At 48.1% G+C, this 22,900-nt stretch overlaps 2 protein-coding genes across 3 annotated transcripts; both read left to right on the top strand.

Annotated features, from left to right (window-relative positions):
- The first annotated feature begins 244 nt into the window (after nt 1–244).
- On the top strand, nt 245–9,997 carry LOC123085094 (7-methyl-GTP pyrophosphatase). The gene is made up of 10 exons (XM_044506677.1): nt 245–379; nt 484–555; nt 657–731; nt 1,454–1,546; nt 2,422–2,491; nt 2,586–2,677; nt 3,437–3,478; nt 3,616–3,696; nt 3,802–5,300; nt 9,549–9,997. The coding sequence occupies exons 1-9, from the start codon at nt 356–358 to the stop codon at nt 3,880–3,882; spliced, it is 630 nt and encodes a 209-aa protein (XP_044362612.1). The 5' UTR covers nt 245–355; the 3' UTR covers nt 3,883–5,300; nt 9,549–9,997.
- An 8,646-nt stretch (nt 9,998–18,643) lies between these two features.
- On the top strand, nt 18,644–21,410 carry LOC123085093 (protein DETOXIFICATION 48). 2 transcript variants are annotated; one of them, XM_044506676.1, is made up of 3 exons: nt 18,658–18,809; nt 18,899–19,129; nt 19,450–21,410. In XM_044506676.1, exons 2-3 carry the CDS (start codon nt 18,980–18,982, stop codon nt 21,214–21,216), a joined length of 1,917 nt encoding a protein of 638 aa, XP_044362611.1. In that variant the 5' UTR covers nt 18,658–18,809; nt 18,899–18,979; the 3' UTR covers nt 21,217–21,410. The 2 variants fall into 2 exon arrangements, with proteins under 2 accessions (XP_044362610.1, XP_044362611.1); XM_044506675.1 differs by having other exon boundaries at nt 18,644–19,129.
- Nucleotides 21,411–22,900: the final 1,490 nt, after the last annotated feature.

Raw genomic sequence — 22,900 nt, 5'->3', positions numbered from 1 at the left:
TAAAATGCACGTAAAATACAAGATTGAATTGCCATGTCTATTTGAGCCCTATGAGTTTCAATTTGCACGGTTGAATCACAAAGAAATATTATTTTCAAGAGATTTGGGTGGATGCTATTTTTTTAATGAAATACAGTACAGTGCCCGCTGCTACATGGGCTGGGCCAGCACGAAGCGCCCTGTGCCCGCTCTCCTATTGGACGCAGCGAGCGTCCCCTTTCCCCACGATAATAAACTGAGCTGCACGAATCATAAAGCGCACACAAATCGCGCACGCTGCTGATGATTAAAGGCAAGAAAGACGGAAGGTCTGCTCCTCTTTCCTCGGTATCGGAGAGAGAGGGAGGAAAACACAATGGCCGCCTCTTCTGCTCTCAGAGTAAGCAAAGCACCCAGTGATTTTTTCCAGGCCCCCCAAAGACCCCCAATCTCGTTTTTCTAACCTGGATTGTGCTTGTGCGTTTGCTTTGGTTGGCGATGCAGCTGATTCTCGGCTCCTCGTCGGCGTCGCGCCGCCAGATTCTGGCCGAGATGGGGTACCAGTTCAAATTACTTGTAGGTGATTTCCCCCCTCGTCTTCTGGGGATGGTTAACTCTAGCAGCTTGCTTGTGATTTGTCTTCTTTCTTTTCTTATTTTTCTCCGCTTGGGTTTTAGAGCGCGGACATTGACGAGAAGGAGATCAGGAAGGAGAAGCCAGAGGAGCTGGTGGTCGCCTTGGCTCACGCGAAAGTAATTTCCTTTCCCTTTTCTTTTATTCAAGAACTAGGTTCTGCTGTCCTTGTAGATTTGTTCTAGCTGTTTTGTTTAGGAATTAGGGCAAGGGCCACATAAGTATTTTCTTAAGAGAGCAAAATCATATTATTTCTCCGCTAGGAGTGGAGTTTGCTTTGCGGGGGTGAGTGAGTTTATTATTTATGGTTATAGAACGAATATTTAGCAAGCTGGCACATTATAGGTTCAGTTTTGTCTTCTTTGTGTGTGTGTGTGTGTGTGTGTCAAGACAATGGTCTTTAGTAGTACTATATATGTTACTACCTCTGTCCCCAAATAGATGGCATATAATTCAGTCAAAATGTCAATTATCTCTAAGTTTGACCAAACGTATATACAAATATATTAAGATAAACAATATCGAATCATCATCAATATATCCAGCATTAGATATATTTTCATAATCTATTCATTCAATATTGCAGTTGTTGATATTTTCTTCTATATATCTGGTCAAACTCGGAAATAATTTACTTTTTCACTGGATTTATATGCCATGTATTTGGGGACAGAGGTAGTACTACCCGTTTACAGGGATTAATGCTATTTTCTTGGAATAAAGGACCTCATTTGTATATTTCTTTTCATCAGAAAAATAAGAGTTTGTCAAACTGTGCCAGTTGTAGTTCTGATTTTGCTTTGGTTTTAAAGTGTGCTACTATGCTATGTCAATGGTGTAGGCAGATGCAATATTGGATAAGATGCGGAACAATGGGATGATGAAAGAGATTGTTGACTCTCAAGAGACTACCTTATTGATCACTGCTGACCAAGTATGCATCTTACAACATCCCCTCTAACAATCCTTTTTGTGGAGTGATTTTTGCTTATAATTACGATTTTAGTTTCATGTGGTGATGTGGATATAGCAGAATATTAGTCACTTTACACTGATTTTCTAGAATCTGGATGGAGTGATCCTGGAAACTGTTATTATTATTTGACTGTAGTTACATGATTATGTCACCACTGTATTTCAAGATTTATTGCCTTACCAGTTTTGGTTCTAGTGTTTCCTGGAAATATGGCCCAATCTGTTTAAAAGTAGATATTTTCTTGATCACTGTTTGGTTTAGGAGTTAGGCATATATGCAACATGTCTGTTGTATCTCAACATTGCATCTTGAATGTTGAGAGGGTGCTCAGACAATAATCCATATCAATAAGCATAAATTGGTGTCTGCATAAGTTACTCCCTAGATAATCCATATATCATACACACTAGGATAGCAGTTAGGCCAAAGGAGTTGCATAATATCTGGGTCCAAGCCAAGAGGCACAAATTGGGTATTTGCTTAGTCATTTTTATATGTGTTTTAATCATGTTTCGGTCTTTGGGTCTGAAAGATAGATAATTATAATCAGGAGTATGTTTGGATCTTTGATTTAGAAGCTGTTTTTTTTTGCTCATTACTACTGTAGTTACTTTTGTTAAAATTGCTGAGACGAAAAAGTGTTTGTGGGGCACATTATGACATCCAAAAAATGGAGTCTCGATAACATTCATAGTGGAATGTTTACTTAGTTTTTCGAAAAATAGTGAATGTTTATACTCTGTCGCATGCTTGTGCATGTACCATGTGTGTGCACACATTTTAGTGCTTATTTGACTCTCCCCCTTGTTCTGGTATTTTGTTTTCTTTTGGAGGTTGTGATTCATGATGGAGTTATTCGAGAAAAACCTACCACTCCAGAGGAGGCACGTAAATTCATCCAAGGTTTGTCTTACCGACTGTTGTGTGTCGGGGCATGAGCTCAAATTATTTAAGATCATTTATTTGACTTGTCCGTTTAACCACATACTGGTCACAGGATATTCCCAAAGCCATGCTGCGACAATTGGATCTGTGCTTGTTACAAATGTGAAGACCGGAACTAGAAGGGAAGGATGGGATAAATCTGAAGTAATTACCAATTTTTTTCTGATGTTCCATTGAGAAATGAGTACCAAAGTCGTTTGTTCACATAGACATCAGTATTGATTTAAAATTATTGACATTTTTTGAAGGACCGACCTAATCAGTGAATTTTGGTCTTTGATTCAGATTAGTTATACAGTAACATGATCTGGTGTAATGCTAGCTTCATGTTAAAAATCTGGTTCAGCTTTCAGTCCCAGTAAACTGATAAATAACAGTGGCCTAACTTGAGCACGGCCTTCTGAAAAATGGAACCTCTGCGCACATGACACTTTTTTGTCCGCTTCCTGTACGACAACCGATCCAGTGGTTTGCCATGATTTTTTTCAGAGTGTGGATGGTTTGATGTGCACCATCGTACAGGGATCGGACGAAGAAGATTGTATGCATATCAGCGTTCTCTGAAAAATTGATGGGCTAACATCAATTCAGCCTTAGTGTTCAGATGCTCTTGTGCTCTTTCATAAAGCAGAAACCCATCTTATAGTTTTGAGACTAATTTGACATTTGGCACTTTAATTTATCATATCATGGTTTAGTTCAGAATCCTTATGAGATTTTAGGTGCATGTATCAGATAATTAACTCTTGGTGAGTCTAATGTTTAACGTTTCATTGGCACAAAATATCAAATGAATCCTAATGAATATGCATAATCCAGTTATGATCCCATGTTTCCATCAGTTTGAGTTCCGCGTTGCAGAGTTTTGGCCTCACACTTTCCCCTATAATTGTCCCTGTGCAGGTTTATTTCCACAAGATACCCAATGAAGTTGTTGAGAGCTTGGTAAGTCCGAAAAACAAGCATTAATTTTGTCATGTCCTGCGGTGCTCCTGCCTGGTTTATGAAGATGTTAATTTCGAACCATATCCTCTCATTATCGAGTTACACCCACTGAAACTTTTCGCTTGTGTGTATTTCAGATTGAGGAGGGCAATGTCTTCTACGTTGCTGGAGGCCTTCTAGTAGAGCATCCACTGACTTCACCTCTCGTGGAAGCCATTGTGAGTCACATCCTGACATGTTCTCATTCTAGGTTGGACTATATATTTCCATGTTTGAGACAAATGAAACAGTCAAACAGCATCTCAACATGGCAATCTGTGCAGGTCGGTACAATTGATAGCGTAATGGGGCTTCCTAAAGCTCTCACGGAGCAGCTCATCAAGGATTCCCTCCAAGAGCCGTAGCTGCAAATTTCTGAACTAAGCTGGCTGGCGACGGGAGATCTCTTGTTGGAAAATCACTATTCTTGTGCTGAACAAAACTAAACACTCATCCTTTCTGGCAAATGGAGATTGGAGTGGACCCTAATCAGCTTGGTCAGCCTCGCTATACCAACTTTAATAGGCTGAATTTTAGCATTCACTGAATTCCTCTTGGTGGCTAAGTGAACTGGGTAGTAGCCAGTAACATTTTTGGAGACCTTTCTGTGACCAACACGGCATCAATGGGCTTCATTCTTCCATGTGATGTTATGGGTCTGACGGACCAAACATATGTACGTCATCTGTTCTACCGCATGCTATCAGGAGATCAGCGGGTTGCGAATTGTTTTGGGCTATGACTTTATATTCTGAAAAGGAGGATAGGCCCAACTTTTCTGGGGGAGAATTTTATTTCTCCTGGCCTTCGCACCAAGCAACTAGGTTTAAATCTTGGTTGATGGAGCAGCGCACACCTTCTTTCACTGCGTTCCAAGCTTGGGCTCCATGAAATAAATGTGGAAAAAACCCTGTGTAGCAGCGGTCAATCCTGGCTTATGGGGTTCTATCTGCTTGATCTATGAATAGTCCATGCTAATCTTCGAACCTGCGTGTGTTTGGTCTGGTCTTGTTCCTTTCATCTTAACATGCTACAGCGTGTGCATCTGGTAGAGGTTGCCGAGTCTGTTTGACTGACAGTTTTTTTTTTGGGAGTAAGACAGGTTGTTGAGTCTGACGACATTACTGATGATAAGTGGCACGAAAATGCAAAGTTGAGACACTTATTTTGTGATGGAGGGAATATCTAGTATCGTAGTAATACCCTGGATATTTTTTTTCACTTCTAGTGTTCTTTGTACTACCTTGACAGTTGATGAGTAGACTGAAAGTTTTCCCGCAGAAATAGTAATACTACTCCCTCCGATCCAAAATAAGTGTCTGCATTTCTATTATAGTGTATATTTTGATACAGAGGGAGTACTATAAATCACTCACAAACTCAAAACGGAGCTCTTTCTTTTTTAGGTAAAACTCAAAACAGAGCTGGGGAAGTAAGAAAAGGCAGTTCTCTGTGTAAACAGCTGACTGGGCTGCGAATCCGGCCCTGGAGCAACCAGCGCCACTCCGTCCGCCGTCGACGGCTACGGGTTGAATTACCCTTTTACCACGAGCCTGCACCGCGCCGTCCCGTTGGTGGTTCGGTTCAACGCACTACAAGAGTTTAGAGCAGAGCGACACGAGCGCGCAGATGGGCGAGCGGAGTCTGGCCCTGAGCGGAGCGGAGATTGCGGTCGCCGGCGAAGCCGAGAAGCTCCAGTCGCGGCGTCCTTATCCGCAGCGCGGGTGGCCGCTGGCCGGCGGAGGTCCAGTAGTCCAGTATCCCAAGTTGCTGCACTCGCTAGGTATGATATAGCTCCTCCAGGTATGGGAACAAAACTGCAATCAACGAGGGCTGGAAACTGAAATTCTGGTCAATTAGCGGTGGGATTGGGTGGTCTAGGTTAATACTCCGTATGTGGCTCGGCAGCGATATCCTTAGGTTGGATTTCTCCGCAGTCGGTCATCCATCACTCGTTATTGTGGAAGATCACAAACGGTTACTGAATCTTCTGTATGCCCGCGGTCAGACTACGAGCAAATGGAAGAGTTTGGGTTTGATGATAACACTTATCTGCATTTTGAATGATTGGTTTTTACACAATCTGATTAGTGAACTTCAAGCCCTTTTAGCAGGTTACTTACAGTTGTGAGACCACTGGCTATGGACCTGTACCAATGTACGTCCGTGTGCACTACTATGCTGTTTGTGTATTCTGACCAAATGAACACCAGACATGTCTGTGCATCATAACCATAAGCACTACACAAATGTCAATACTGTACGCATTACACTCATGGTCTCTTCCCTGTGGCAACTATGGCAGCCACCACCTTCCATTGGCCAACTGACCACACGAGGAATTAATGTGTTAGGCTTTTAGCAGTGCTTGTCCCATGGGAAAATCGGAAGCTGATGCATCAGGAAAATGGATAATGTCTAGGGTGGAACCATAAAAGCGTGCTGGGGTTACTTGTGTAATGACCTTGGACTAGATGGTGTCAACATACTTCATACTCCAGCCACATGATAATAAACTATGCTGGCAGGGTCCAGATTTGCACTTTTGGGTATAAGTATATTTGATCCAGAGTTTACAATCTATTCACATTAGTATCATCTAGTTCCTTCGTGTTGCCTTGTTGGACTAATGTTGTTTCATTTCTAGGCATAGATTTCAAATTACAGTATAAGCATACTTTTGCCTCAATTTCAGTTTATATTGGCCTGTCAAAACCAAACTTCAGTTGCTTCTTTATTCCCCTCTAATCTCAGTCCGTTCTTTGTACCAAATTTTGTTTCATAATTATATATGAAAAGTATGCTGCAGAAAATACTTATTAATCTTGATGCTTATACCTATCTACCCCACTCGTAGTAAATCTTCTTGAGAAGTTGAGGTCGCATTTTTTTATGAAGTTTTGGTGGCAGGTGGATATCCACAATTATCCCTGTTTGGTTCTCTTGTTGTGATGCCTTCTTGTTCTTACAAATTTCCGCTGTCTAATTTTGGTCTTAGGAGTCACTGAAAGATGAAATGGAATCCGTTTCACGAGCTCCAGCCTTGATACAATAATCAATACTCATTGATGTTATCTACTTTGTCTTGTCGTCTATGTATCTAAAAATTAACGGGACGTGGTTATGAGGTGCAAAGTGTGAACTAACTGTGTATTCGATGCAATAGGGGTCTTTGAGTCAGATTAGGATGGGAAACTTGAAGTTGAATCAGTAAAGAACAATGTTACAATTTTGTTATTTCTCTTTATCTTGGTCCATTGTACATGCCTATAAAAGCTTAAAATACCTGGGGATAACAAGCTTGGTTCCATGGATCTTGTACCATGTTAACTAAGCGATTTTCCTCGCAAAGAAAAAAACTACTCCCTCCGATCCATAGTACTTATCGCAGCTTTAGTACAACTTTATACTAAAATTGTACTAAAGCTGCGACTAATACTATGGATCGGAGGGAGTAATTACAACAACAACAACAAAGCCTTTAGTCCCAAGCAAGTTGGGGTAGGCTAGAGGTGAAACCCATAAGATCTCGCAACCAACTCATGGCTCTGGCACATGGATAGCAAGCTTCTATGCACCCCTGTCCATAGCTAGCTCTTCGGTGATACCCCAATCCTTCAGGTCTCTCTTAACTGACTCCTCCCATGTCAAATTCGGTCTACCCCGCCCTCTCTTGACATTCTCCGCACGCTTTAGCCATCCGCTATGTACTGGAGCTTCTGGAGGCCTGCGCTGGATATGCCCAAACCATCTCAGACGATGTTGGACAAGCTTCTCTTCAATTGGTGCTACCCCAACTCTATCTCGTATATCATCATTCCGGACTCGATCCTTCCTCGTGTGGCCACACATCCATCTCAACATACGCATCTCCGCCACACCTAACTGTTGAACATGTCGCCTTTTAGTCGGCCAACACTCAGCGCCATACAACATTGCGGGTCGAACCGCCGTCCTGTAGAACTTGCCTTTTAGCTTTTGTGGCACTCTCTTGTCACAGAGAATGCCAGAAGCTTGGCGCCACTTCATCCATCCGGCTTTGATCCGATGGTTCACATCTTCATCAATACCCCCATCCTCCTGCAGCATTGACCCCAAATACCGAAAGGTGTCCTTCCGAGGTACCACCTGACCATCAAGGCTAACCTCCTCCTCCTCACACCTAGTAGTACTGAAACCGCACATCATGTACTCGGTTTTAGTCCTACTAAGCCTAAACCCTTTCGATTCCAAGGTTTGTCTCCATAACTCTAACTTCCTATTTACCCCCGCCCGACTATCGTCAACTAGCACCACATCATCCGCAAAGAGCATACACCATGGGATATCTCCTTGTATATCCCTTGTGACCTCATCCATCACCAATGCAAAAAGATAAGGGCTCAAAGCTGACCCCTGATGCAGTCCTATCTTAATCGGGAAGTCATCAGTGTCGACATCACTTGTTCGAACACTTGTCACAACATTATCGTACATGTCCTTGATGAGGGTAATGTACTTTGCTGGGACTTTGTGTTTCTCCAAGGCCCACCACATGACATTCCGCAGTATCTTATCATAGGCCTATGATTCCAAAAATGAAATGTTGTTGAAATGTTCATTACATTGTTTTGACGGAAATAAAGTGTTACATCTTCTGCAGTGAAGAATCTATTACCTATTTCAGTGGTATGATTCGAGGCAACATAATGTAATATTAAATGTGCCCACTAGTGCACAAAGTACATGGGTTGAAGAATTAACGCATTAGATTCATTTGTTGAAAGGATCTCACCTTTGTTGTTTATCATATTTTTGTAGTGTGGCTAACTGGCTGTTATTCTACCACCAAAGTCCACTGTCTGCTTGGCCTAACTTTGAGCTTTGTCCTTGATGAGCTTAAGCTGAAGTCAGATCGCATGTTTTCTGTTAGGGGTTTAGCCGCTTACATGGATAACCTGCAGCTATCCAGATTCTACTCTTTCTAGTGTATAGGACATTTTTCGTGATGTTAAGACTTTTTGACTTTATGACTCTTTTAGGCCTGAGCTATGTGGAGTGCAATTTAGAATTAACCTAAACTGATAAATGTTCCAGCTAGCAATCATGCCATTTGTGCTCTCTTTTGGTGCAAGTGAACTCTACTATTTACAATAGCTGTGACTGAGACAACCATTGACACACCGGTAAAACTTAGCCGAGCTAAGGTGTTATGCTTTAGTTGGGCATTAGATATCAGCAAGGAACTCACTATGTATCAGTTTCTGCTGGTTGCCTGGTTGTAAGCACTCTGAAGCTGATTCAAAATGCTGTAAACATTTCTTTTCTTTTTTGTGATTGCCTTTTAGCCTGTGCATTTCTAGACCAGAAACATGTTTCACCCTTTCATGTCAAGAGAGGTCAGGGTAGCCCGAACTTGACATGGGAGGGAGTCCGTAAAGAGAGATCTGAAGGACTGGAGTATCACCAAAGAACTAGCCATGGACAGGCGTGCGTGGAAGCTAGCTATCCATGTGCCAGAACCATGAGTAGGTTGCGAGATCTTATGGGTTTCAGCTCTAGCGTACCCCAACTTGTTTGGGACTAAAGGCTTTGTTGTTGACATGTTTGACCCTTTCACTAATTTGCTTAGGTTTTTCTCAGCAGAATGGTTTTAGTTGTTTCAAATCAAATCAACCTGGATTCCAAATCAAGAATGATCTGTACTTTGTTCCATATGGTTTGTATGGAAACGTTGGTGGCACCAAATTTACTCAAGTGCTAATGTATTCTTGTGATAGTTTACTGGCCATCATTTTCTTTCTTATCTTAGGAGAAAGGAGACTGAGCTCGAACTACTTTTATATCATTTTGAAAGCACTTGTTCCTTGTCTTTGATGAATACATTTTCAATATTTTAGAATAAATAGGTAGAACTCTATTCAGACAGTTTATTGGGGGATGTGGGGTAGATGTGAACGTAAGACAATCCAAGCAAGTTTGTCGTATCATAATTAATTAACTTCTTACTGCATTGTTACTGCGGTCTGACGTATGTCTCGTACTTGACCAGGTGTTCTGCTTCCAAGTGAGGTACTGTGATCAATTATATGAATGTGCCAATATTGCCAGCCTTTTTTGCAGCAGCAGCAGATTTGCAGCTTTTTTGGTGTGTTTGGTGGCAATTATCAGGGTCACTAACTCCTATGGTGCTAGGATGGGGCCAAAGGACATATTGCTAAGCTGCTAGTTCGTGGAAGCTTTTGAAATATCCAGTAAGTAGGTGGCTGCTGATTTCCCTGTGCTCGTCCATATCTGGCTCTATGCTGCATCTCCTTAGCTATATTCTAGTTGGCTAGAGGTTTTCCTGTATCCTTTGTAGATGCATCGCAAAAAGAGTTCCATGTTATTGATTTCTGTGCTATCATGGAGGAAATGTTTGTAGGTCTTCTTTGTAACTGTTTGCTGAAACCCTGTAACTGATTATTTATTTTCCAACTTTCTATACTGTGAATCTTTTCATGCATGTGCCTCCAATGTTGCCATGAATAACTTTAGAAGAAACCATTCTAGGAAGTAGAAAGGGGGGCTGTTTCTGGGAAGCATCTCTCTCATAAGTTTGTTCTGCTACTTACGCACTTGAGCACAAACTGTGTGTGTCTGGACTTGTTAATGGCTTAATGTTGAGTTGTGTGTGATATACTATACCGCAAGATGAGCACCTAAGACTACAATGGATGCTATATTAAAAATCACCACCATCTCAACTGTTCTTCAGCATTCTGTTCGATGTGATATGCTAATTCTTGGTGATTGTGCCTGCTATTGATGTGCAAACCAATTACCCAAGTGGCTGAGAACCGAGATGAGGATGTGGTGATATGCTGGCTGTCATCGCTGACGAAGACAGGTGGTGCTTCTGTTTCTGTGGACTTAAATTTTGGCCACTTGGTCCATCATTATCCAGAATAAATTCCTGCATTACAGCATTAGGAGTCAGAATAAGGTTCTGAAGGCACCTGATCGCCTTCAATTCCATACCACAGTGAATTAAATGTTCTGAATATGGTTGCAAGCCAACACCCTTGTGCTGTTGCTATTAGAGTAGATCTTCATTCCATGTGCAATAACTTCTGCTATTATGCCAACTAGTAGAATCACAATATATTTCTGGACAACTACTTGTACCGAAAATGTACTTATTGTTACCATAGTGCAATCTTTTACTTATTTTTTCTTCCCCTGTTGATAAATTAGGCTGAGATAGGTTTCTGAAACATTTTAGAGAGAGTGAAGAGGAAAAATAGGAAATACTCCCTCCGTTCCGAATTACTTGTCGTAGGTATGGATGTATTTAAATGTATTTTAGTTTTAGATGCGACGAGTAATTTGGAACAGAGGGAGTACACAGCAACTTGAAGTGATGGTGCTCACCCAACAGTTTCTCGATCACGGATTCTCTACAAATAATTCATCAAAATTATGCAGCCTGGACTGAAACTGAAAGAGTGGAAATGAGGCGACCCCTGTGTGCCATGATAGAGGCAATTGTGGTCACGCATAGCAGGTTTTCGGAGTACCGAGTCCAGCTGGCGGGGGGGGGGGGGGGGGGGGGGGGGGGGGGGGAGATGGCGGGACAAGCATTGCACACATATAGGCACACCAGGCAGAATTGCCATATACTCCCTCCGTCCGGAAATACTTGTCCGAGGAATGGATGTATCTAGATGTATTTTAGTTTTTGATACATCCATTTGTATCCATTTCTATGACAAGTATTTCCGGACGGAGGGAGTAAGTCCCAGCAGATGCATTCACCATTGGAACATATTCTGTTCACGCCTTGTCTTGTTTCAAAAGTTCTTATTGATTCTGCCAGATATTTCCGACTTGATTTGATTTTGGTGCGCACACACCAACCCGTTTCTGATATTCAGGTACACTGTACATTTCCCCCATGACCATGAACTGATCATGTGTTATTTTTCTTGTGTAAAAATACACACCTACTAAAATGTGAGATGTGATCCAATAGGTACTGTTGCATCAGGAATAGCCAGATGGACCAGTGATCAGGTTTCAGATCACCAATTACAATGTTAAATCTTTTTTTCTCTCTCTTCAGATGACTGATTACAACGGTGCGTCACTAGTGCGTTTTAGCAGGAAAGGGGGGGAAGTTCTTCACTGGAAATGGGGTTAAAGCAGGCTTATCCTAAGGTGCATCCGATACCTTTCTCATTCTGCAATGTTCCCATTCTGTCACTTTATGTGCCCAATAAGAATAACCAAGCTTGGCTGTAGAAAATTCTGCAGCATGGAGGGGCTCCCTGGGGGTCCGGTAAATAATTTGGCCCGGCTTCAGCCTGTTTGGGGCTAGACATACCTATGTCACAGTCGATATGTCACATGAAGACTGCAGCTGTTCTGATCTGAATCAATCAAGTTGCTAGTTCAGATCGTGGCCCTGGGAAACGCTTGATGTCTTCTTCTTCTTCTTTTAATCTGACACGCGCATGAATTTTGTCGGCAAAAAAAATCCTTGTCGTTACTTGTTTGTTTTGCCATGTTTGATGCAAGAAAAAAAGATGGAAAGAAAGATGATTACTGATTACACATACGCAGCACATGATTGTCCGGAGGATGGAGACCATGTTTGTGTTTGCAGAAATGGGCCAATGCACGCTGACGCTGTTGGTGGACCATGCGCGCGCGTGGAGATGGTCCTGAGATTTGGTTTAGGCCGTGTGTTAATTGCTATGGCCCAGTTGCACGCCCGTGATCAATTGCAACCTAACAAATTTGTGGAGTTTGCAGCAGCGGCACGGGGCTAGCTAGCTAGCCGCTGCGCAGTGCGCAGGACCGATCGACACCTCACCCATCGATCAGGATTACCCGCTAGCTAAGGCTACGTACTAGCTTGATAATTGGCAGGCGACGTACAAGTGGTACTCCTATGTGAAATTGCATGAGGAAGATGTACTGCGAGCCAAGTACATCTCACTGTCACTGCGCCACCAATGCATGGCGAGCACTGTTTACGTGCCGCACCGTGCATGCACGTACCACACGATCGAGGAGCAGTGGAGGCCGGCCGGAGAGTCGACTCCCATCAGATTACTGTCGCGCGTGCCCGTCGCGTCCCGTCTCGTCTCCGTGTCGCCCGACGAGCCATGTTTTTTCTAGTAGAATATACTCCCTTCATTCCACAATGTAGTGCTTCCTCTATCTACGTGCTTCAACTTTGACCGTAAATTTAACTATCAAGACCGATTGCGGCTGGAGCAAAAATTATATCAGTGAATTCGTATTCGAAAGAAGTTTTCAATTATATAATTTTCAAAGTTGAACCTCGGAAAGCGCGGGCGCACTATATTTTGGAATGGAGGAAGTACTTTTTTCTCGCGTGTCGGCATGGAGCCAACACGGCTACCCCCCCCCCCCCCCCCCCCCCCCCCTCCCGTCGCCGTCGTGTCAGGGTGAGTCAGACAGGGTCGTCCGCCGATAAGCCAATATGCGTGGCGACACATGCATGTCGCTTCCACCACAGTATCATCATCTCCCCACATCACGTCTCCTCCTAGCCGGAGTAATAATCGGAGCTGGAGAGTGGAGGGGTAACATGCAATGCATCCATCTAAGATCTAACTCGCATCACCTGATCACCAATCAAGGCAGGCCAGCCGGCGGCACCATGCATCGAGCTAGCATATGCATGGCATTCCGTGCAGCGCCAACCAGCCGGCCGCTTCCGGCGAGGCGATGGATCGATCGACCGGGCGGCCGGTGGACGGCGACGTGACACGGGGCGGGCGTGGCTGCCTGCCGCGCGAGAGACAGGGCGCGATAATGACCGGGGTGGCGGTGGTACGCGACGCGCTGCTACTGGCCTGGGTAACGAGCGACATGATCCCCCGATACCTGCCGGCCCGCGCAGGCAGCAGGCACCACATGGGCGCGATCGCCCCCACCCCTTTCGCGGTGCCAGCCACTGTGCCGGCGTATATCCGTCCATGCCGGCCACTGTGGGCGTACCAGCAGATACTCCTACCGCGGCCGATTCGCCCCCCGTTCCCGTGCACGCCGAGGCCGAGGCCGAGGGACCACCCCGGCCGGCAGCGGCGTGGCTGTGGCTGGCTGGCTGGCTCGTGTCGTGCGCTAAGAGGCAAGGCCGGCCTTTGAGTACCGGGCCATTGTACCGGTAGCTAGCTAGCTAGCTAGGTCGATCGCGGCCGGCCTGGATCGCATCGCATCGGAGCCACTGTAGCGGGGCACGATCCGATTCGACTCGAGTCATGTCGAGCGGTTCAATCAGCACGGACGGACGGTGCGCGCGTATATGTATCGACATCTTACTGGATTGGAGGCCACATGCGTGTCCGTATATGTGCCTGCTGCACGCAAAAGGAGGGGTTGAAAAGGCCAGTGGTACGACTTCTGATGCAGCCGCGCGCGTAGTACGTAAGATACGTGCGTATACGCGCCCCACGCCGAACGCGCCTGTCTCCTGAGTATATTGTGAACGCGCGTGCAGGCCCTGCTACCACGCACGCCCCGCGTAACCACCACCAGACGGATGACATGCTACTCGCTCCGTTCCAAATTACTTGTCGCAGAAACGGATGTATCTAAAACTAAAATACATCTAGATACATCTATACCCGCGACAAGTAATTCGAAACGAAAAAAAAGTACGTGTCAACCTGTGGTGTGTGATGTTATGATGGATTTATATCGATTTAGCTGCTTTATGTCTTGATGATGGTCGTTCGGCATCATAGCTGAGGCAAAGGGGACGTTGTTCCATCGTGAAGCAGAGCGTCACCTTTTTAGAACGAAGGCCTCAGAAAAGCCTGACTTTGAATTAACAAAGTCATCAACCGTTAAAGTGCCACCTTCACGGTGTGTCGTGTGTACATACTGTTTGGTGCGGAATGGGCCGTGCTTTGTTAGCGTGCATGGAAGAGGTGTTCCCCTACAGCCATCTGCTCCCTCACTGGTAACCAGCGACCAGCGACCATTTAATCACCAACGTACCTACGTCTCTCTCTACGTCTCTGTATGTTCGTCTCTCTACGGCTAGCCGGTAGTAGGCTGGTACTAATCTCGTAGTGGCCCAAGATCGTAATGTGGTACCGCCAAGGTCGGGCAGTTTAAATGAGCAAGTACTCGATCGGTCCCGCGCTCCAGTCATTGCACATGCACTTTGTGTCCACTCGATCCAACTCTTCTCGTCACTTCCATGCATCCCTCGTGTCCTTGATATGCGTGCCAACAACAGTACACATCAACGTTTCTCTAATCTGATTCGCCCATATTATAGTTCCATATATCATTGTGTGTGTACAACGACGGAGTGTCAAGGAAATCGAGTAACGGGCCAACCTCTTGCTCAGTGGGCCTGGGCCATCCATTTTCTTTTGAGGTAAGCCTAGGCCATCTATTGTTTTGGTTATTGTCTCAAAAAAAATCTATTGTTTTGGTTTGTTGCAAAAAAAAATTCTATTGTTTTGGTCAAATTTGTATCCACGAAGAGGAAATCGGGAGACATGAACAAGCAGCCGATTTGGTCTCCACTACGCTTTGCCGCTGTGTATACAAGGAATTAACGGGGTGGTAAAATGAGTTTTATGGTTTGTTATATGAGTCGAAAGGGTTGACTGGTCTGGATATCCTATTGGGTTCGGTCCATCGCAAGGTGACCGAGGATATGCATGATCACCTGCTTTCTTTCTTTTTCGATCAAAGGAGAGCTCCTAATTTCATTTTCATGAAACTAATAAAATAACCACCAATTCAACAAGTTCCACTAGAAACGCTCACCACGACCGTAGCTACAACTCAAGTGAAGGTGGCTCCAAGGGCACGATGGGTCCGTCCATTGCAACCATAGCCACTGGGCATGTAGAGCCACCCCGGCGAGCTGTAGGTTGCGAACCCTGAGGTCGCCTAGGGAGAGAGAGCGGCAAACACGCAACCAGTTGATGCGGTATTGCCCTCCACGTGCATCCTTGCGGCGCGCCTATAAGAAGCCGTGGATGATCCAATTAGTCTTTTGTGAGGATGGATTTGTTTAGGACAATCGCCATGAGAAAGTGTTGGTGCATGGTGTAGAGAACATGCCCGACTAGCTCCAGCCAATCCACGAGGGATGACATGCACCCGAGCCAGGTAGAGAGCTTCTTCTCGAACTTCTCGACGAGCGATGGGAGGTCCAACGTGGTCGCCTTCCTGATGGAGAGGGGATAACAAGGTATTTTAATTGCCGTGAAGTGGGTGATCGTGCAAGTTAGTTCGGTGTTGATGATGGCGAGGTGCTCATCGAGCAGCAGATAGGCGCCGCTGAGCACTTGGACAGGTTGGTGTGAAGCCCAGTCGCTGTACCAAAGACGTGGAGAATCCCTCGGGCCATAGAAATGTCGTGGGCGTCCGGGTGGCAGAAGATGACGACGTCATCGGCATACAAGGAAACGTTAGATGCCGCGTGGTGGCGGGTAAGGCAGTGGAGGAGGCCTCGCTCAGAAAATACCTAATTTCTCCAACAGAAGATGCTTCCACCTATCAATACGAGCTATGTTTCCAAAATAAATTTGTGTCTTCTTAACTACCTCGCCATTAATTAATCATAAAACCCAGTATCGACCTAAGACTGACTATACCCCTCGCATGACGAGGAACGGTCGGAGCTAATTTGGCCTCGATTTTACGGTCACAGATAGTTCCAATCCACAATTGTCTTTTTTTTCACCACAGTCGTCTCTAAAATAGTAAGAGTCATCTATGATGGTTTGGCTGATGGTTTTGCTTGGAAACGTCGGCAATGAGTGGGCAGTCCCATATGGTTGCGAACGAGTTATTACATAATGATTTGATGAACCGTTCGGGTCTTGGACGAGGATGCCCGTAGTGGCGTCTTTTGACGTTGTATTGAATTTTTTGTATATATCATCATGCATCCATATTATATAGTAATCTAAAGTTCAGAAAGTTTGGTTGGAGATATGGAATGCTAGGGAACGACACCTACTTAGCAACTGAAACAAAGTTGATATGGTTTTAAGAGATGAAAAGGGAACTGTCATTTTCTCTTCATGTAGGCAACTTTTTTCATGTCGACAAGCATTGGAAGCTGAATTGTGTGCATGTACGGAGGGTATGTCTTTTACCATCCAGAGAAGCGAATTACCCATCGAGATCGAGATGGATTCTCCTGTTGCATTTAAGTTGATCCAAGCAAAAGAGGTGGATAGATCAGTCTACACATCTCGCATCAAGGAGATCAAATATCTTATGTCTCTATGTAAATCTTGTATTATTCATGTAAGTTATAGCCAGAATATGGTTAGTGATAGTATAGTGAAGTTTGCTCGTTCTGAGGGCAGGACTATGATCTAGGTTGGGCCAGGCCAATCGGTTGCTATGGAGTTAGCTACGATCGACTGTACGAACCTTTGAGATGAGTAATACATGTTTTCACCCGCAAAAAATAAAAAGCAAACAAAGCGGCTAAAAGCAGCCGTACACAGATAAGCTGCTGGGGCTAAAGTGTAGACAGGCACTGGAACGAACGTTACACGCTAGCCATCAAAATGGAGCGTCAATTAGAGGATGCTTCTTGATCGTCCGCAATGGAGGCCACCTGGCTGACAGGGATGGTGCGTCAAGTTGCGGAAGGCACAAATTCAGTAGCATTGCCATCATCGTGCAGCAGCGAAGGAAGCGAATGCAGAGTCCACGCACAGAGCGTCGAGGATGCTCTGGGGCTGGGCTGCGGTGGAATGAAAGGAACGTATTGCAAGACACAGGCCATACAGCTTTTGGTAGGAATGTACTAGAATGAAAGGTCACTGCTTCGTACTATTGCCATGTTCAGACTCAAATGGCAGCGATTTTATCAGTAACCAACGGAGGACGGCGGAGGAGCCAAAGTGGGTACAGAGGAAGAGAGCGGCGAATAACCGGGCCACATGCATGGGCTTCGCCGCACAGACACCGACCGGCTTAATTCCGACGAATCGTCTCGCTAGATTGCAAAATCCTGCACTGCATCTGCATGCCCCAGGCCAGGAGCGAGGATCAAATGCTAGCTGCCACTCTGAAAAGGGAACAATTATTCTTTTTCATTTCGTTCACTCGCAGGGACCACCGGCATGCCACCAGCGCCAGTGGCCGATCGATCGGTCGATCGCTGTGCGCAAGTAGCGGTGAACAATGCAGAGAGACAGGCAGACAGGGCAAGTGCAGGGCAGATATATGCATGGCATTGGCATGAGAGAGCCTCTGCGCTTCTGCTTCTGGCTGGCCTCAACGTGTAGCGCCATTAAGCGCGCACGGACAGGCGCGCATGCACAGCGACCCGATTGATCGGTTCTTATCGCCCTAGCTAGCCCCCTCAGCTAATGGTGTCATTCTCACAACTCACATTCTGGTGCGGTGAAGAACTCGATGCAGTAAACTTGGTTGGTTCAGACTTCGTGGGTGAAAATGGTGCCTAGCTAGCTAGCTAGCTCATGGACGCGATCCAAAATTCGGCAGCATGCATGGCTGATGGCTCTGTATATACATACGACGTCATGGGTAGCTAGCGAAAGTGAAAAAGTTGAAGTGGGTACGGAAAAGAAGTAACCCGTCGAGAATAACCGCGCGGCGCAAGCTAACCGTGTAGGTCAAGCGGAGACGCCTGGGATCGACCCATCCCAAACCCTACTCTACGTATACTACAGTTCGGCAGCGAGCCACCGATTATTCACCCGTCACCGGGCCGCTTGCGTGACACAGTAGTAGATAATTACCGGGGGAGGGCAAAAGCAACGGGGTAAGTAATCTGCGTCGACGACTTCGCTGTCAGGGGCGGGGCGGGGCGGGGAGGGAGGCGAGGTTGTTGGGTCCGATTTTCCGACAGATGAGGCGTGCGAGATTATGCCATTCGGCGGGCGAAGGGATAGGGGAATTCCGAGACAGGCGCATATATGCCGAGCCAACTTCACTCCATTCCTCCGGCCCGGAAGAAAATAATAATACATATTCCATTCGTGTTCATTCATTCGTTCGTTCCATGATGGAAATCGGTCCGGCCCGGCCCGGCCCCGCGCGCGAATTGGGACACGTACGTGCGCGCCTTCCCCCGCCACCGCGCGCGCGCGCGTGTATATATACGGGCCAGCCCAGCCCCCCCTCCCACATTGCGACCCGAAGCAGGCAGCAAAGAGAGCGCCTCCTCCTCATCACTCGCCACTCACCAGCCAGCCTCACCTCTGCCCAGGAGACCAAAAGGCCGGACCAGCAAGCACCAATCCCACGGGGGGAGAGAGAGAGAAGCAGAGAAAGCTGGGTGGTAAGCTAACGAGTCAAATGTACTTGTAGCTTGTACCGCCCACCAATCAGCGCTGGACAGCAGCCAGCGGCTAACATCTCCTCCAACAGTGGAAAGATCGCGCCAGCCAGACGCGCGCGCGGCGCACCGCCGGCCGGGAAGAAGCACTTTCCAGCCGGCCTTGAGCCATCATGTGCAACACCGGCGCCAGCCCGCCCCCCTCGCCGCCGCCCCTCACTTGCTTCAAGAATTCCTCCCACCTGCTCCACCCCGTGGGTGACCACCACGAGGAGGACGACGACGACAGCCACCACCGCGCCCGCGCACTGGCGCTCTCCAAGGTATACGCGCGCGCGCGCGTGCGTGCTCTACGTGTAGATGCGCACATTCTATAATCTCCAGCTTCCTCCACCTGCATCTGCATGTGCCCCGGCCGGTAAATTTCATACTGGCATGGCATGCACACGTACAAGCAGGGTAGACATTCAGCTGCTAGCTAGCTACAGTACGTGAAAGGTCGCTGCCTAGCTAGCTGCTTAATGTTTATTTACTGCCTGGCCGGTAACAGCAACCGGCCGGGAGGAAAAGGAAAGCTCCTCGAGCTAGTTTGCTTTTCTGAGCTGATCGACTTACGTGTGCTCGTGTGTACGGATGGCACCAGGTGGCCGGCGAGGCGCGGGCGATCGGGCGGCTGTCGGTGCCCATGGCGGTGACGGGGCTCGTCATGTACTCGCGCAGCTTCATCTCCATGCTCTTCCTCGGCCAGCTGGGGGAGCTGGCGCTCGCCGGCGGCTCGCTCGCGCTGGGCTTCGCTAACATCACGGGCTACTCCGTGCTCTCCGGGCTGGCGCTCGGCATGGAGCCCCTCTGCGGCCAGGCCTTCGGCGCGCGCCGTGGCAAGCTTCTGGCGCTCGCGCTCCACCGAACCGTGCTGCTGCTCCTCGCGGTGGCGCTGCCCATCTCCCTCCTGTGGATCACCTCCACGGGCCACATACTCAAGCTGCTCGGCCAGGACGAGGGCGTGGCCAGCGCCGCGCAGACGTTCGCGGCGTATGCGTCCGCCGACCTGGCGGTGCTGGCCGTCCTGCACCCGCTGCGGGTGTACCTCCGGTCGCAGAACCTCACGCTGCCGATCACCGCGTGCTCTCTCTTCTCTGTGCTGCTCCACGGGCCAATCAACTACCTCCTCGTGGTGCGCCTACGCATGGGCGTCGCCGGCGTCGCGCTCGCCGTCGCGCTCACCGACCTCAACCTGCTCCTGGCGCTCCTGTGCTTCCTCGCCATCTCGGGGGCCCACAGGGACTCGTGGGTGGGTCCGACCTCCGACTGCCTCCGCGGCTGGGGGGCGATGCTCCGTCTCGCCGTTCCCACTGCCACGGCGGTCTGCCTCGAGTGGTGGTGGTACGAGCTCATGATCGTGCTGTCTGGGCTTCTGCCCAACCCGCGCGCCACCGTGGCCTCCATGGGAATCCTCATCCAGGCCACGTCGCTCGTCTACGTGTTCCCGTCTTCGCTCGGCCAGGGCGCGTCCACGCGCGTCAGCCACCAGCTCGGCGCGGGTCGCCCGGGAGGCGCCCGCCGCGCCGCTGGCGCTGCGCTCTTCATCGGCCTCGTCATTGGCGCCGTCGCTTCCACCTTCATGATATCCGTCCGCAACCACTGGGGCCGCATGTTCACGTCGGACTCGGAAATCCTGCGGCTCACCGCGGTGGCGCTCCCAATCGCGGGGCTGTGCGAGCTCGGCAACTTCCCGCAGACCGCCGGGTGCGGGGTGCTCCGCGGGAGCGCGCAGCCCGCCAGCGGCGCTCGCATCAACCTGGCCTCCTTCTACCTCGTCGGCATGCCGGTGGGGCTGGCGCTGGCCTTCGGCGCGCGCCTTGGCTTCGCCGGGCTGTGGCTCGGCCTCCTGGCGGCGCAGGCCGCCTGCGCGGTGTGGATGGCGCGCGCCGTGGCCGCCACTGACTGGGACGTCGAGGTGGCGCGCGCCAAGGAGCTGACGAAACCCACTACCAGCTCCAACAGCTCCGAATGCAACGCCAACACATCAAGCGGCAGTGCTGCCGCTAGCACCAAAACAGCGGCAACTGCTACCGGCAGCAATGCCGGTGGAAGCAAGAACAAGAACGGCTACGTGCCGATCAGCGAGAGCGGCAACGACGACGCGCTACAGAAGCTGGAGGAAGGGCTCATGCCCATGGCCAGCTCCAGCAGCATCGGCGGCAGCAATGGCGACACGAATGCGGTGGATAGGGACAGGGAGAGCAGCAGCTTCAGCGGCAGCGGCGCTGTTTGTACGGCGGAGGAAGGAAAGGAGCAGTGCGTCTCGGAGCGGGCCCCGCTCATCAGAGTGGGGGACGTGGAGGAGGAGGGGGAGGAGGCGCACGAGCACGATGGCGACGGCGATGGCCGTGGGGGCGGCCAGGTCTAGGGTGGTCGCCCCATGGATTGGTTCTGGGTTTTGATAACTCTAGGCTGTTGCTATTGACTTGATCCATCTCCGCGCCATCCTCTTTTTCGGTGGCGAGGTTTTGATAAAGAGCGAGCGAGAGGGAGAGAGAGAGAGAGAGAGAGAGAGTATTGAGGAGGAAATGATTATGTATATTGGCCTTCTTATTTTCACCTTTTCTTGCTTATCATTGCCCCAGATTGGTACTCCTGGAAGCCTTCTGTAAATACTAGCCACACCATAAGAGGTCCAATATATATATTTTTATATTTATATATTCACGAGAGTGCACATTATCAATGGATGATGAGAGTTGAAAAGTGCCTCCCACGTGTGTGCGCACGCAGCCATCCACCACGGGCGTGGAGGTACTGGTACGTATGCCACTGTTGGTGGCCTGATGATTTGAGACGAGTTGATGCTGTAGCGCTGTTCCCCGAGTGGATGCAAGCGTGCGGGGCCAATGGTGGCGCCCCGCTGCTGCCATTTCCACGCACACCGCCCGCTCCCACCTCCAACTCATTTGCCGCTCCTTTTTGTGCGTTTCCTTCCTTTTGATAAAGATCGTAGTACGATCCCCCGATATCTACAAAGCACTCGCCGAGAAAGCTGCCCCTGGTGTCTTGCGATTTTGCGAAGAATAAACTTTGTGGCGCAGCGCAAAGGAAAGGAACGATGCCTGCTGCTGCTGCTGCTGCTGCATGCATGCCTCTGTTTCCCCTCCCAGATCACCCTTTTTTTTCCTAAAAGGATCTTACGGCAAATATTTGGCCCTGTCACCGTACAAACTTCGAATAAAGCGTGGGGGTTTATGGCAGCACCCGGTGTGATACTACTCGGATATGGAAAAGGCCCTTTTGCGCATCAGTGGATTGCTCACGACCACTTCCTCTTTCTTGTTTCGGGTTTGCATTTTGTAATCGTGTGGTTTTTGTGAACTCTTTATACGTTCAGTTTGTGAGCTTTAATTAATACTACTAGAATCGAAAAGATTTTTCTGTGGTACCAATAAAGAATCGGCAGAAAATGCATGCCTTGTGAAGGCCAATCCTCATCACCGAGCTCCCCACATTCCATTCCCATTTGTACAATTGCGCTTTTTCTTAAGCAGCTAAGCCAGTCACCATGACCCCGGACCAGAAAATCTTTCCCAAAAGGAGAAAAGCGGGAAAAATACAACGGGTCACGGCCAGTGCCACCACTCATCAAGTGCATGGTGTACCATGGATTTCAGCGCCCGCTGTCCTGGCCACGGACACGGCAAAGGCAGGGAGGCAGGGAGGCAGGCACAGCAGAAGCAGCAGAAGATAAAGATAGATTCCTTGACGGTTGACGGGGCTCAATCAGCATCGCCAATTACCGGGGTCCGGCTGCTATTCGCCGTGCCCGATCGACGAGACGTTTTCCATGAGCGCGCGCATGGCGTAAGTCAAGTCTATCCATGATGTCTCTCGCGTGTATCCCTCTCGCTGCCGCATGCCTGCTTCTCGGCCGGTCTCCGTAGGCGAGTTAACTCGCCCGTGCACACTTTCTACTCGGCCGTAAAATCCGTGGGGGAGCTACAATCTCAACATTGGGGTGCTACGGTTTAAAATTTACGCTAAATATCATCATAATCTCAACAAATAGTTTTAAAATAGCATCAACTTCATAGATATTTAGTGGT

This window comes from Triticum aestivum, chromosome 4A (genome assembly GCF_018294505.1).
Source record: "Triticum aestivum cultivar Chinese Spring chromosome 4A, IWGSC CS RefSeq v2.1, whole genome shotgun sequence".
In the NCBI taxonomy this organism is placed as follows: Eukaryota; Viridiplantae; Streptophyta; class Magnoliopsida; order Poales; family Poaceae; genus Triticum; species Triticum aestivum.
The sequence above is the reverse complement of the archived record's forward strand: the minus strand, read 5'-3'. Positions and strand labels throughout refer to the sequence as shown.

Excerpts from the sequence above, each read along its gene's own strand:
- LOC123085094 (XM_044506677.1), top strand. The coding sequence starts at position 356 with ATGGCCGCCTCTTCTGCTCTCAGA. Across the intron at positions 380-483 it reads CCGCCTCTTCTGCTCTCAGA|CTGATTCTCGGCTCCTCGTC; the intron begins GTAAGCAAAGCA and ends TTGGCGATGCAG. Across the intron at positions 2,492-2,585 it reads GGCACGTAAATTCATCCAAG|GATATTCCCAAAGCCATGCT; the intron begins GTTTGTCTTACC and ends TACTGGTCACAG.
- LOC123085093 (XM_044506675.1), top strand. The coding sequence starts at position 18,980 with ATGTGCAACACCGGCGCCAGCCCGCCCCCCTCGCCGCCGCCCCTCACT. Across the intron at positions 19,130-19,449 it reads GCGCACTGGCGCTCTCCAAG|GTGGCCGGCGAGGCGCGGGC; the intron begins GTATACGCGCGC and ends GGATGGCACCAG.